The 13,367-nt window shown below is 65.3% G+C and overlaps 3 protein-coding genes across 5 annotated transcripts in view; 1 reads left to right on the top strand and 2 right to left on the bottom strand.

Annotated features, from left to right (window-relative positions):
* The first annotated feature begins 22 nt into the window (after positions 1–22).
* VPS52 (VPS52 subunit of GARP complex) lies at positions 23–5,060 on the top strand. Of its 3 annotated transcripts, XM_082333994.1 has the most exons (20): positions 23–63; positions 158–270; positions 1,259–1,311; positions 1,411–1,486; positions 1,605–1,672; positions 1,778–1,953; positions 2,037–2,187; positions 2,278–2,378; positions 2,464–2,596; positions 2,728–2,785; positions 2,893–3,026; positions 3,100–3,255; positions 3,330–3,448; positions 3,542–3,665; positions 3,752–3,847; positions 3,948–4,055; positions 4,153–4,218; positions 4,350–4,461; positions 4,555–4,673; positions 4,767–5,060. In XM_082333994.1, the coding sequence occupies exons 1-20, from the start codon at positions 53–55 to the stop codon at positions 4,911–4,913; spliced, it is 2,121 nt and encodes a 706-aa protein (XP_082190120.1). In that variant the 5' UTR covers positions 23–52; the 3' UTR covers positions 4,914–5,060. The 3 variants fall into 3 exon arrangements, 2 of the variants coding, with proteins under 2 accessions (XP_082190120.1, XP_082190121.1); XR_014230537.1 differs by lacking the exon at positions 4,767–5,060 and having other exon boundaries at positions 3,793–3,847; XM_082333995.1 differs by lacking the exons at positions 23–63; positions 1,411–1,486 and having other exon boundaries at positions 207–270.
* A 914-nt stretch (positions 5,061–5,974) lies between these two features.
* On the bottom strand, positions 5,975–13,075 carry RING1 (ring finger protein 1). Its single transcript, XM_082333997.1, has 6 exons — positions 12,950–13,075; positions 11,761–11,921; positions 10,014–10,229; positions 8,175–8,480; positions 6,344–6,515; positions 5,975–6,250 (listed from the first exon to the last, which is right to left on the bottom strand). Exons 1-6 carry the CDS (start codon positions 13,025–13,027, stop codon positions 6,149–6,151), a joined length of 1,035 nt encoding a protein of 344 aa, XP_082190123.1. The 5' UTR covers positions 13,028–13,075; the 3' UTR covers positions 5,975–6,148.
* A 200-nt stretch (positions 13,076–13,275) lies between these two features.
* Positions 13,276–13,367, bottom strand: part of HSD17B8 (hydroxysteroid 17-beta dehydrogenase 8) — a gene marked incomplete at both ends in the record, with an annotated part of 3,079 nt that continues 2,987 nt past the window's right edge. Inside the window, 1 exon segment of the mRNA XM_082333905.1 lies at positions 13,276–13,297. Coding sequence (XP_082190031.1) covers positions 13,276–13,297 — 22 coding nt within the window.

Raw genomic sequence — 13,367 nt, 5'->3', positions numbered from 1 at the left:
ACGTCGGCGCGGTGGGCGGGGAGGAACCCGGCACGTGACAGAGGCGGCGGCCATGGCGGCGGTAGGAGCGGGCCGGGGGCGCCGGGGGAACCGGAGGGGCCCGGGGGGGGCCCGGGGGGGGCCCGGGGGGGCTGAGCCGCCTCCTCCGCCGCAGGTTTGGGGTCTCGGAGCCGCCGTTGGAAGCGGAGCTGGAGGCGGAGTTGGGTCCCGGCCCCCCCGAGCCGGAGCTGGATCTGGAAGGGGAGGATCTGGTGCTGGATGAAGTGGACGGTGGGGACCGGGGGGGGGGACACGGGGGGGGGGGACACGGGGACACGGGGGGGGGGGGACGGACACGGGGGGGTAACCGGGGACATGGGGAGGGGGACAGGGGACACGGGGGGGGGACACACGACAGGGGACACGGGGGGGGGGGGGGGGGACGAACGACAACGACACACAGGGACCTGGGGGACACGGGGGGGGGGGGCGGACACGGAGACACGAGGGGGGACACAGGGGGGACCGGGGACCTGGGGGGGGGGCAGGGACCAGAGGGGGGACGTGGGGGGGGGTCTGAGGGGGGGACAAGGGATACAGGGACTGGGGGGGGGGACACTGGGGTGTCTGGGGGGGGGACAGGGACTGGGGGACACATGGGGACTGGGGGGGGGGGGGCGACATGGGGGTGCCTGGGGGGGACACAGGGACCGGGGGGGGGACATGGGGACTGGGGGGGGACATGGGGGGGACACAGGGACTGGGGGGGGGATGACACGGGGGGGGGGGACACAGGCACTGGGGGAGGGGGACATGGGGGGGTCTGAGGGGGGAACAGGGGACACAGGGACCCGGGGGGGGGACATGGGGACAGTGGAGGGACACTGAGGTGTCGGGGGGGGGGGGACGGGACGACAGGGGATATGGTGGGGACTGGGGGGGGGGGGCGATGACATGGAGACTGGGGGGACATAGGGGACTGGGGGGGACATGGGGGGGGTCTGAGGGGGACACAGGGACTGGGGGGGGGCTCTGGGGTGTCCAGGGGGGGGACATGGGGACAAGGGGGGGACACTGAGGTGTCGGGGGAGGACATGGGGACAAGGGGGGGGCAACAGCAGACCATTTATGGGGGGGGACAGGGACACGGGGGGGACATGGGGGAGAAGCGATGGGGGAGCACGGGGCTGTTTGGGGGGGGGGGAGGACATGGGGGGGGGGACGCTGAGGTGGTGACAGCGGTGACATCCAGCCCCGTGTCCCCCCCCCCCCCCCGCAGTTCACATCCAGGCCAACCTGGAGGACGCCCTGGTGCAGGAGGCCCTGAAGACGGTGAGTGGCTTTTGTCACATCGTGTCCCCCCCCCCGCCCCACGGCGCCCCCCCCCCGCCCCACGGCGTCCCCTCCCCGGTGACGCTGCCGTCCCCGCAGGGCGTGGACCTGCGCCAGTACTCCAAGCAAGTGGAGCTGGAGCTGCAGGAGGTGGAGCGCGCTTCCATCCGCGACTGTATCCTTCGATTTCGGGGGGGGGGGGTGTCACCGGAGGGGGGGACACGGTGTCCCCGATGTCCCCGACGTCCCCGACGTCCCCAAATCGTCCCCAAATCCCTTACCCGCCCTCGCAGACATCAAGGAGAGCGAGAACATCGCCTCGCTGCACAACCAGATCACCGCCTGCGACGCCATCTTGGAGGTGAGGGGGGGGACGGGACGTCCCCACGGTGTCCCCAGGGCGTCCCCGGTGTCCCCAAAGCGTCCCCTGACACACCCCCCCCCCCCCCTTGTTGTCCCCTCCCAGCGCATGGAGCAGATGCTGAGCGCTTTCCAGTGCGACCTGAGCAGCATCAGCTCCGAGATCCGAACGCTTCAGGAGCAGTCGGTGGCCATGAACTTGAGGTTGAAGAATCGCCGAGCCGTGCGTCGGCAACTGGGCCAGCTCCTGGACGAGCTGGTGGTCCCCGCCGTCATGATCAGGTGCGGCTACGGAACACGGGGGGGGGGGGGCGGTTCGGTCACCTCTCCGTCCCCGGCGTCACCTCCCCCTCTCCCCTTTTCAGCACCGTTTTGGAGGCGCCGGTGACGGAACCGGAATTTTTGGAACAGTTGCAAGAACTCAACGGGAAAATCAATTCGGTGAAGGAACAAGCGTTCAGGGAGACGGTGGCCTGCGCCGACGTCCAACACGTCCTCGAGAAGCTCAAGATCAAGGTGAGAGGACCCTCCCCCAGCACCCAGGGGACCCCCCCAGCACCCAGGGGACCCCCCCCCTCAACGCCCCCCTTTTTTTCCTCCTCAAAGGCCGTCACCAAAATCCGGGAATTCGTCCTGCAGAAGATTTACTCCTTCCGCAAACCCATGACCAACTACCAGATCCCTCAAAACGCGTTGTTAAAATACAGGTGAGGCATCGCGGGGGGGGATTGGGGAAGAAAATTAGGGTGTAGAGGGTGGGGGTACCCCAATTTTTCTCCCCGTTCCCGACAGGTTTTTCTACCAGTTCCTACTGGGCAACGAGCGGGTGGTGGCGCAGGAGCTGCGGGAGCAGTACGTGGAAACCATGAGCAAGATTTATCTCTCTTATTTTAAATCTTACACCAGTCGCCTCATGAAGATTCAGGTGGGGGAGATTTTTGGGGGGGTTTGGGGGGTTTTTGGGGAGTTTTTGGGGGGGTTTTGAGGGGTTTTTGGGGGGGTTTTGAGGCGTTTCGGGCGCTGAACCCCCCCCCCTTTTTTATTTCATCCCCGCAGTACGAGGAGGTGGCGGAGAAGGACGATTTGATGGGCGTGGAGGACACAGCTAAAAAAGATATCCTAGGGGTTTGGGGGGGATGAGGGTGGGGGGGTTTGGGGGAGGGGGGTTTTGGGGACACCCCCCCCCCCCCCGTTATTGCCTTGACCCCCTTCGGTTTTTAGGTTTTTTCTCGAAACCGTCGTTAAAAAACCGCAACACCGTTTTCACCTTGGGCAACCGCGGCAGCGTCATCGGGGCGGCCGAGCTGGAAGGTCCCATCATCGTCCCCCACGCCGCGCAGAAAAGCGACGTGCGGGTGAGTTGTAGGGGGCGGGGGAGGGGTTCGTGGGGTTGTCCTGACCTCTGTCCGTCCGTCCGTCCCGCCGTAGTACCCCTTCGAGTCGCTCTTCCGCAGCCAGCACTACGCTCTCCTGGATAACAGCTGCCGCGAGTATTTGTTCCTCTGCGATTTCTTCATGGTGACGGGGCCCAGCGCTCAAGATCTCTTCAACGCCGTCATGGGCAAGACCTTAACCATGTTCCTGGTGAGTTCCGAGGGGATTTTGGGGGGGTCCCTGGGATTTGGGGGGGCTGCTGAGCCCCCCCCCAAATATCGTAGAAGCACATGGAAGCCTACGTCTGCGACTGCTACGACAGCATCGCCGTCTTCCTCTGCATCCACATCGTCCTCCGCTTCAAAGCCATCATGGCCAAGCGCAACATCCCCGCCGTCGATAAGTGAGGGAAAACGGGGGTGGGGGACACCTTGGGGACCCCCCAAAATTCCACAGGGAACCCCCCCAAATCTTTGTTTTTTCCCCCCCGCCTCAGATATTGGGATACGCTGCTGGAAATCCTCTGGCCTCGCTTCGAGCACATCCTGGAGCTCAACATCCAGAGCATCCAGAGCACCGACCCCCAGAAACTGGGCTTCCTCGACACCCGTCCCCACTACGTACGGAAGTGGGGGGGGCAACGGGGGGGTTTTGGGGGGCAACGAGGGGGTTTTGGGGTCCCCCCACCCTCTCTTTGCCCCCTCAGATCACCCGCCGCTACGCCGAGTTCTCCTCCGCCATCGTTAGCATCAACCAGACCTTCCCCAACGAGAAAACCCACGCGCTGCTGGGGCAGCTCCAGGTATTTTTTTGGGGGGGGGAGTTAAAAAAAGAGCTCAGGGACCCCCCAAATTTTTAGGGGGACCCCAAACCCCCCCCCCGTTTCCCCCCCTCTGCCGCAGGTGGAAGTGGAAAACTTCGTCCTGCGCGTGGCGGCCGAGTTTTCCTCCCGCAAAGAGCAGCTCATCTTCCTCATCAACAACTACGACATGATGCTGGGCGTCCTCATGGTAAGCAGCCCCCCTCCCCCCCCCCCAAAAAACAGGGGGGGGGGCACCCCTAAATTTAAGGGGGGGCCCCTCAAAATATCATCACCCCCCCCTCCAGGAGCGAGCGGTGGAGGAGAGCAAGGAGGTGGAAGGCTTCCAGCAGCTGCTCTCTGCTCGCACCCAGGTTTGCCCCGCTCCGTTTTTGGGCTTCCCCCTCCATTTTTGGGGGGGTCCCCTCCATTTTTTGGGGGGGTTCTCCCCATTTAGGGTCCCTCCCTGTTTTTTTTGGGGGGGTGACACCCTCTTTTCCGGCAGGAATTCATCGAGGAGATCCTCTCCCCCCCCTTCGGCGGGATGATCGCCTTCGTTAAAGAAGCCGAGGCGCTGCTGGAGAAGGGGCAGCTGGAGCGGCTGCGCGGGGAGGAGGGTAAATTGGAGGGGGGCAGATGAATTTTGGGGACCCCCCCCCCCCCGGAGGTTTTGGGGTCCCCAAAATTCATCTTTTTGCCCCCGATTCAAGCCCGGGTGACGCAGTTGGCCCGCGGCTTCTCCAGCACCTGGAAGGCGTCGGTGGAGTCGCTCAGCCAGGACGTCATGCGGTCCTTCAGCAATTTTAAGAACGGCACCGGCATCATCCAGGTGGGGAGGATTTTGGGGGTTCAGAGGGGGGATTTTAGGGGTTCAGAGGGGGGGGTTTGGGGGGGTCCTGACCCCCCCCCGGCCTCTCCCCAGGGCGCCCTGACGCAGCTGATCCAGTATTACCACCGGTTTCACAAAGTGCTGGCCCAGCCGCCGCTCCGCTCCCTGCCCGCCCGCGCCGAGCTCATCAACATCCACCACCTCATGGTGGAGCTCAAGAAGCACAAACCCAACTTCTAGGGGGGGGGGGAGGGGTGCTTTGTCCGTCTGTCCGTCTGTGTGTGGTTCCCCACCCCCCCCAGGTGTCCGTCTGTCCGTCCGGCGGCTGTCTGTCCCCCCCCCCGGGGGGTGTCCTCGCCCCCTCAGCGCCCGCGGATAAAGGACAGGAGGTGCAGGAGGGGCCCCCGAGCGATGATTTATTGCTGCTGGCGACAGCGCGGGGGGGGGGGGGGGGGGTTGGGGGGGGTCCTGGGGGGGTGGGGGGAGGGGCAGCCCCCCCACTGTCCCCCCCCCCCGGGGTTGGGGACGAAGGGCGGAAGGCGGTGGCCGGCTGCGGTGACGCTGTCACCCATGGTTGGGGGGGGGGGGGGGGGGGGGGGAGTGGGGTGACGCAAGCGGTGGGGGGGGGGGGGGGGGGGGTCCTTGGGGCCGTCCCCCCGCCCGCCATCGCCACTGGGGGTGACTGGGGAGCACCCCAGTCCCAGTCCTTCCCTGGGGGGGGGGGTACTGGGGCTGTCACCCCCCCCCAGCAGGGGACAGGGGACCCTTACCCCCCCCCCCCCCCCCGCAGGAGCCCCCCCAGGGAGCCCCCCGCCAGTCCGTGGGGACGGGGGAGGGTCTGGGGGTCCCCAAGGGCCTCGGGGGGTCCCCAAGGTCCTTGGGGGGGGATCCTGAGGGTCTCAAGGTCATCGGGGGGGGGGTCCCCAAGGTCCTCAGAGGGGGTCCTGAGGGTCCCCAAGGGTCTCGGGGGGTCCCCAAGGTCCTTGGGGGGGTCCCGAGGGTCCCCAAGAGCCTCGGGGGGGGGGGGGGGTCCTGGGGGAACCCCAAGAGCCTTGGGGGGTGTCCCAAGGGTCCCCAAGGTCCTCGGAGGGGTCCCGAGGGTCCCCACGAACCTCAGGGGGGTCCCCAAGGTCCTCAGGGGGGTCCTGAGGGTCCCCAAGGTCCTCGGGGGGGGTCCCCAAGAACCTCAGGGGGGTCCTGGGGGAACCCCAAAAGCCTCAGGGGGTCCCCAAGAGCCTCGGGGGGGGATCCTGGGGGGTTCCCAAGAACCTCAGGGGGTCCCCAAGGTCCTCGGGGGGTCCCAAGGGTCCCCAAGGTCCTCGGAGGCGATCCTGAGGGTCCCCAAGAACCGCAGGGGGGTCCTGGGGGAACCCCAAGAGCCTCAGGGGGTCCCCAAGAGCCTCAGGGGGGTCCCGGGGGTCCCCAAGAACCTCGGGGTTGCCCGTGGGGGGGGGTCCTGGGGGTCTCCCCCCCCCCTATTTCTGCTCCTTGGTGGGCGCGTAGTAGAGCTCCAGGGGTTTGCTGACCTTCCAGTACTTCTCGTTCACCAGCTCCAGCGTCAGGGACCCGTTGAGGGTCTGGGGGGGGGGACAGGAGAGAATCGGGGTCACCCCCTGTCACCCCAAAACCCTCCCCACCCCCACCCCCCTCCCGCGTCCCCTCCTGGGTACCGTGAAGGCTCCGCCGGCGGTGGTGATGTAGATGGTGTACTGCTTCTCGCTCACCTCCTCCAGCCCCGCCGCCGCCTCGGGGCCCGGCCCCGGAGCTTCCTCCAGCGCGATCCGCAGGGCCAGGTACTTGGAGAGGTGATCCACCGTGGCGTTGGCCGTCGTCTTCACGTACCTGCGCCGGCGGGGGGGGGAGGAAGAGGGGGGGGAGGAAGAGGAGGAGGACAAGGAGAAGTACAAGGCGAAGGATGAGGAGGCGAAGGATGAGGAGAAGAAGGACGAGGACAAGGAGAAGGAGGAGGAGAAGGAGAAGGAGAAGAAGGACGAGGAGAAGAAGGAGAAGAAGGACGAGGAGAAGAAGGAGAAGAAGGACGAGGAGAAGGAGAAGGAGAAGAAGGACGAGGAGAAGGAGGAGAAGGACGAGGACAAGGAGGAGAAGGACGAGGACAAGGAGGAGAAGGACGAGGAGGACAGGGATGAGAAGGAGGAGGATGGGGACGAGAAGGACGAGGACGAGGAAGAGAAAGGGGAGGAAGAGAGGGAGAAAAAAGAGAGGGGAGAGGAGGAGGAAGGAGAGAGGAAAGAAGAGAAGGAAGAGGAGAGGAGGGGGAAGGAAGAGAGATGAAGAGGAGGAGGAAGAAAGAGAAAGGAGAGAGAGGGAAGACGAGAGGAGAGGAGGAGGATGAGGAGGAGAAGGAGGATGAGAAGAAGGAGGACGATGAGGACAAGGAAGAGAAGGATGAGAAGGAGGAAGAGAAAGAGGAGGAAGAGAGGGAGGAAGGAAGAGAAAGGAGAGGAAAGACGAGAGAAGAGAAAGACGAGGAGAAGGAGGACGAGGAGGAGGAGAAGGAGGAGGAGGAAGAGAGAAGGGAGGAAGAGAGAGGGGAGAGGAAGAGGAAGGAAGAGAAAGGATAGAAGGAAGAGGAGAGAGAAGGGGGAAGGAAGAGAGGAAGAGGAGGAGGAAGGAAGAGAAAGGAGGAGAGAGAGGAAAGATGAGAAGGAAGAGAGGAAGAGGAGAGGAGGGAGAGGAAGGACAAGGAAGGAGAGGGGAAGGAAGAGAGAAGGAGGAAGGAAGAGAAAGAGGAGGCAGAAGGAAGAGAGAGGAGGAGATAGGAAGGATGAGGAGAGGAAGAGGAGGGAGAGGAAGGATGAGAAAGGACAGGGGAGGAGAAAAGAGGAGGAGGAGGAGGAAGAACAAGAAAGGAGGAGAAGGAAGAGAGGAGAGGAGGAGGAAGAGAGAGGAAGGACAAGAGAAGGGAAGGAAGAGAGGGAGGGGGAGGAGGAAGGGAGAGAAGAGGAAGGAAGAGAAAGGAGAGGAAGAGGAGAAGAGGAAGAGAAAGGAGAGGAGGAGGAGAAGCAAAGGAAGACAGGAGGAAGAGGAGGAGAGGAGGAGAATACAGGAGGAGAAAAAGGAGGAAGAGGAGAAAAAGTACAAAAAGGAGAAAGAGAGAGGGAGGAGGAGGAGGGAGAAAGGGAGGACGAGGAGGAGGAAGAAAGAGGAGGAGGAGGAAGAAAGAGGAGGAGGAGGAAGAAAGAGGAGGAGGAGGAAGAAAGAGGAGGAGGCGGAAGGAAAAGGAAGGAGGAGGAAGAAGAGAAAGGAAATGAGGAAGAGGAGAAAGGAAGGAGGAGGAAGAAGAGAAAGGAAACGAGGAAGAGGAGAAAGGAAGGAGGAGGAAGAGGAAGGGAAAGGAAAGAAGACAGAGAGGAAGAGGAAGGCCTGAGGCTGGCAGCAGGCGGAGGAAGGCTTCCCGCCACCCCCTGCTCTGAGTTCGGGGGCGCTGGAGCCCCCTGCCCGCACCCCTGCCCGCACCCCTGCCCGCACCCCTGCCCTCACCGGGTCTGCGAGTACTCCCCCTTCTCCACCAAAAGAGGATGAGGTCGGAAAACCAGCTCGATCTCGCTGCTGCCCGGCTCCGCTCCCGGCTCGGGGCTCCCTCGTCCTCCTCCTTCGTGGGAAGTTTCGGGATCGGGATCGGGCCCGGAATCATCGGAAGCTCGGGAACGTTTCCGACTGGGTCCGGCTTCGGGATGACTGGGAGCCGAAGCGTTGCTGAGGTGGGAGCGACTGTCGCAGTTGTCCTCGCCCCCGCTGAACGTGGCGTTATCCGATTCCTGGTGCAGCTTCCGCACTCGCTGTGCCCTACGGGATAACGAACGGGGATTAACTGGGAGCAACTGGGATCGAGCCCGGCCTGGAATCGTGGATTGAAGGTCATGGGCAAGGACAGCTTGGACTTGAGCAACCTGACCTTGGCCGTTCCCAGGGATGGGGCATCTCCAACCTCTTCGGGCGACGCCTTCCAGCGTCCCCACCCCCAGCGTGAAAAATCTCCCTTAAACCGAGCCTAAATCTGCCCTTTTTTAGCTTAAAACCGCCCCCCCTCGGCCTATCAGAGCCTCCGTCCCCACGAAGGGCCACCACGAGGTCTCCCCGGAGCCGTCTCTTCTCCAGCCCGGCCTCCCAGGGGAGGTGGCCCAGCCCTCCCATCATCTCCGTGGCCTCTGGGCCCGCTCCACCGGGTCCACGGCCGCCTTGTCCCCAGGAGACGCTTGGCTCCCTGGGCTCCTCTCCAGCTCCTCAGCCACCAAGTCCTTCTCCACTCTCCATCCCCCAGCCCGTGGCCGTGTTCGGGATGGCCTTGACCTTGCGCTTGGCCTGGTTGAACCTCATGAGGTTCCCCTGGGCCCACCCCTCCCGGTCCCCCTGGATGGGTCCCTTCCCTCTCGGGGATCAACCACCCCACTCGGCTTGGGGTCATCTCCAAACCTGCTGAGGAGGCCCTCGATCTCTGTGGTTGGTGAAGATACGGAACCGTACTGGTCCCAGTATGGCCCCCTGAGGGACACCAGTCCTCACTGGTCTCCATCCGGACATGGAAACATCAACCACAACCCTCTGGGTGCCACCAGCCACCCAATTCCTGCTCCACCTAACGCTCCATCCATCATCCAGTTGAGAGAGGAGGACGTTGTGAAGGACCACGTCAAAGGGACGATGGTGGCACAGGTCATTGATGAAGATACGGAACCGTACTGGTCCCAGTATGGCCCCCTGAAGGACACCAGTCCTCACTGGTCTCCATCTGGACATGGAGCCATTGACCACAACCCTCTGGATGCCACCAACCACCCAAACGCTCCATCCATCAACTCCATCTCCCTCAAACTCAGAGAGGAGGACGTTGTGGAGGACCACGTCAATGGGACCGATGGTGGCACATGATGAAGATATGGAACTGTACTGGTCCCAGTATGGCCCCCTGAGGGACACCAGTCCTCACTGGTCTCCATTTGGGCATGGAAACGTCAACCACAACCCTCTGGATGCCACCAACCACCCAACTCCATCAACCCCATCCCACTGAGAGAGGAGGACGTTGTGGAGGACCACATCAACGGGACGATGGTGGCACATGATGAGGATACGGAACCGTACTGGTCCCAGTATGGATCCCGAGGGACACCAGTCCTCACTGGTCTCCATTTGGGCATGGAAACGTCAACCACAACCCTCTGGGTGCCACCAACCACCCAACGCCTGCTCCACCACCTCCCTCCCTCAACTCCCCCCCCATTCCCCCTCCACCACCTCCACCCCTTTCCCATTTAGATCCCGCCGGATCCCACCGGATCCCGGCGCGGCGATTGGCGGTGGGGGAGGGGGAGGTCCTACCTGTGCATCGCCTGCATCTTCAGCCCCTCCTCGATGCTGCTGCTGAGCGCCTGTTGGTTGTGGAGGCGGCTGAGCTTGGCCAGGACGCGGTCCTGGTGGGCCTCGTACTCGTCCCGGCTGGGGTAGATCTTGGAGATCAGAGCGTCGAAATTGGGATCCGGCCGCAGCGATCGCTTGGAAACCAGCTTCTTCCGGCAGGTGGGACACTCCTTGTTCCTGGGCGAGGGGGGGAGGGGGAACGGGGGACGCGCGGTGACGCCGGTGTCCCCCCGTGAGACCCTTGGCCACCCCATGACGCTGTTGGCCACCCCAGTGACGCTATTGGCCTCCTGATGACACCGTTGGCCACCCCATGATGCTACTGGCCTCCCGGTGACGCTGTCGACCCCCCACTGGTAACGGTATTGTCCCCCCGTGACGCTGTTGGCCTCCTGATGACACCGTTGGCCACCCCATGATGCTACTGGCCCCCCGGTGAGGCTGTTGGCCACCCTGTGACACTATTGGCCTCCTGATGACACTGTTGGCCACCCCATGATGCCATTGGCCCCCCGGTGAGGCTGTTGGCCGCCCTGTGACACTATTGGCCTCCTGGTGACGCTATTGTCCCCCCGTGACGCCGTTGTCCCCCCCGGTGACACTGTCGACCCCCCACCGGTAACAGGATTGTCCCCCCATGATGCTGTTGCCCACCCCGGTGACGCTGTTGGCCACCTGATGACACCGTTGGCCACCCCATGTTGCTATTGGCCCCCCGGTGACGCTATTGTCCCCCCTGGTGATGCTGTTGACCCCCCCACCGGTAACGGTATTGTCCCCCCGTGATGCTGTTGGCCCCCCGGTGACACTGTTGGCCACCCTGTGACACTACTGTCCTCCTGGTGACGCTGTTGGTCTCCCTATGATGCCATTGTCCACCCCATGACACTGTTGTCCCCCCTGGTGACACTATTGTCCCCCTGGTGACACTATTGCCCCCCCCCCATGACGCTATTGTCCCCCCGGTGACGCTGTTGTCCCTCTTGGTGATAGTGTTGACCTCCCCATGATGCTGTTGTCCCCCCTGTGACACTATTGGCCTCCTGGTGACGCTGTTGGCTCCCCTATGATGCTATTGTCCCCTTGGTGACGCTGTTGTCCCCTTGGTGACGCTGTTGCCCTCCCGTGACGTTGTTGGCCTCCCCATGACGCTATTGTCCCCCTGGTGATGCTGTTGACCCCCCACCGGTAACGGTATTGTCCCCCCATGACACCGTTGGCCCCCCGGTGAGGCTGTTGTCCCCCCTGGTGACGCTGTTGGCCACCCTGTGACACTGTTGTCCTCCTGGTGACACTGTTGGCCCCCCTATGATGCTATTGTCCCCCCGTGATGCCATTGGCCCCCTTGGTGACACTATTGTCCCCCCAGCGATGCTGTTGCCCCCCCATGACGCTGTTGACCTCCCCATGATGCTGTTGTCCCCCCGGTGACGCTGTTGTCCCCCCGGTGACGCTGTTGGCCCCCTGTGACGCCGTTGTCCCCCTTGGCGACACTGTTGGCCCCCTTGGTGACGCCGTTGGCCTTCCCGTGACACTGTTGGCCTCCCAGTGATCCTGTTGGCCTCCCCACGACGCTGTTGCCCCCCCAGTAACGCTGTTGTCCCCGCCATGACGCTGTTGTCCCCCCGGTGACGCCGTCGGCCCCCCCCGTGGCGCCGTCGTCGCCCCGCCGCCGCCGCCGTCGGCCCCCCCCCCGCCGCCCCCGTACCCGCTGCGCAGGGCGGTGACGATACAGTCGGAGCAGAAGCGGTGCAGGCACTCCTTGGTGGTCATGGTGTTCTTCAGCATGTCCAGGCAGATGGGGCACATCAGCTCGCTGTGCAGGCTGCGCGGCGACACCGCGATCTCCGTCCCGTCCATGATGGCCTCCTGCGGGCGCGGGGGGGGGACGTCGGGGGGACGACCCCCACCCTGGGGGGACCCCCCCCGCCCTGGGGACACCCCCCCGCCCTGGGGGGACACCCCCGACCCCCCCCCCATGTCCCCGACCCCCTGGGGTTTTTGGGGTGACAGCGCCCCATCCCCCCCCCAGGCTTGGCTCCCCTGGGGTGACCCCCACCCTGGGGACACCCCCCCCTCTGCCCCCACCCCCCAGCACTTTGGGGTGCCCCCTCCCCCCCCACACTTTTGGGGTGCCCCCTCCTCCCCCCTCACTTTTGGGGTGCCCCCCCCCCCAGGGTGCCCCCAGCCCCTAAAATGGGGGGGGGGGTCCCCCGTTCCTTCCTCCTCCCTCACCTGGGGGCCTGCCAGCCCTTGGCCCCCCCCCCCCCCCGCCATTTTGGGGGGTCCCAGCCCCTGTCCCCCCCTGCCCCCCCCCCCCCCAGTTACACCACCCCCCCTCACCATTTTGGGGGGGTCCCAGCCCCTTGGCCCCCCCCCCCGCCATTTTGGGGGGTCCCTGCCCCCGCGCCCTCCCCCCCATGGTGCTGTGTGTCCCCCCCCGGTGCCCCCCTGCCATTTTGGGGGTCCCAGCCCCTGTTTCCCCCCCCCCCTCCCGGTGCCCCCCCCTCCATTTTGGGGGGGGTCCCAGACCCTGTCCCCCCACCCTCCATAGGGCTGTCCCCCCCCCGGTGCCCCCCCCCCCGCCATTTTGGGGGTCCCAACCCCCTGTTCCCCCCCCCCCTCCCGGTGCCCCCCCGCCATTTTGGCGGGGTCCCATCCCCCGTGCCCCCCCCTCCATAGGGGTGTCCCCCTCCCTGCTGCCCCCCCGCCATTTTGGGGGGTCCCAGCCCCCGCGCCCCCCCCCCCCCCATGGGTTTGTCCGTCCCCCCCCGGTGCCCCCCCCCCATTTTGGGGGGTCCCAGCCCCCGCACCCCCCCCCCCCGGGTCTGTCCGTCCCCCCCGCTGCCCCCCCGCCATTTTGGGGGGTCCCAGCCCCGTCCCCCCCCCCCCCCCACCTGCGGGGTGCGGTGCAGCTCGTAGAGGCTCAGCTCCCAGGTCTTGCTGGCGCTCTGGGCGTTGGCGGGGGCGGCCATGGCGGGCGGTGACCGGGCGCCCCCCACCCCGGTACCGGATCCCCCCCCCCCCCCGGTACCGGTACCGGTACCGGACCCGGGCCCCGGCCTCACCCTCGGCGGGTTCCCCCCCTTCCGGCCGCTCAGGCCCAGGGGGCGGCGCCTGGCGAGGGCGTCACTTCCTGCTGGCGCGGGTTGATGCCGTCACAGACCCGCCCCCGACCCCCCCCCCCCCCGCATCCCTTCAGCCAATCACAGCCCGGGCGCTTTCACCCCGCCCCCGGGCGGGTTCTGGCAACCAATAGGATTCACCGCCATCCTCACCCCGCCAATGGGGGGGCAGCGGGGCGGGGCCTGGAGG

Source organism: Platalea leucorodia (genome assembly GCF_965183815.1).
Source record: "Platalea leucorodia genome assembly, chromosome: 28".
NCBI classification, from domain to species: domain Eukaryota; kingdom Metazoa; phylum Chordata; class Aves; order Pelecaniformes; family Threskiornithidae; genus Platalea; species Platalea leucorodia.
This window is presented reverse-complemented; position numbering and strand designations above follow the sequence as displayed.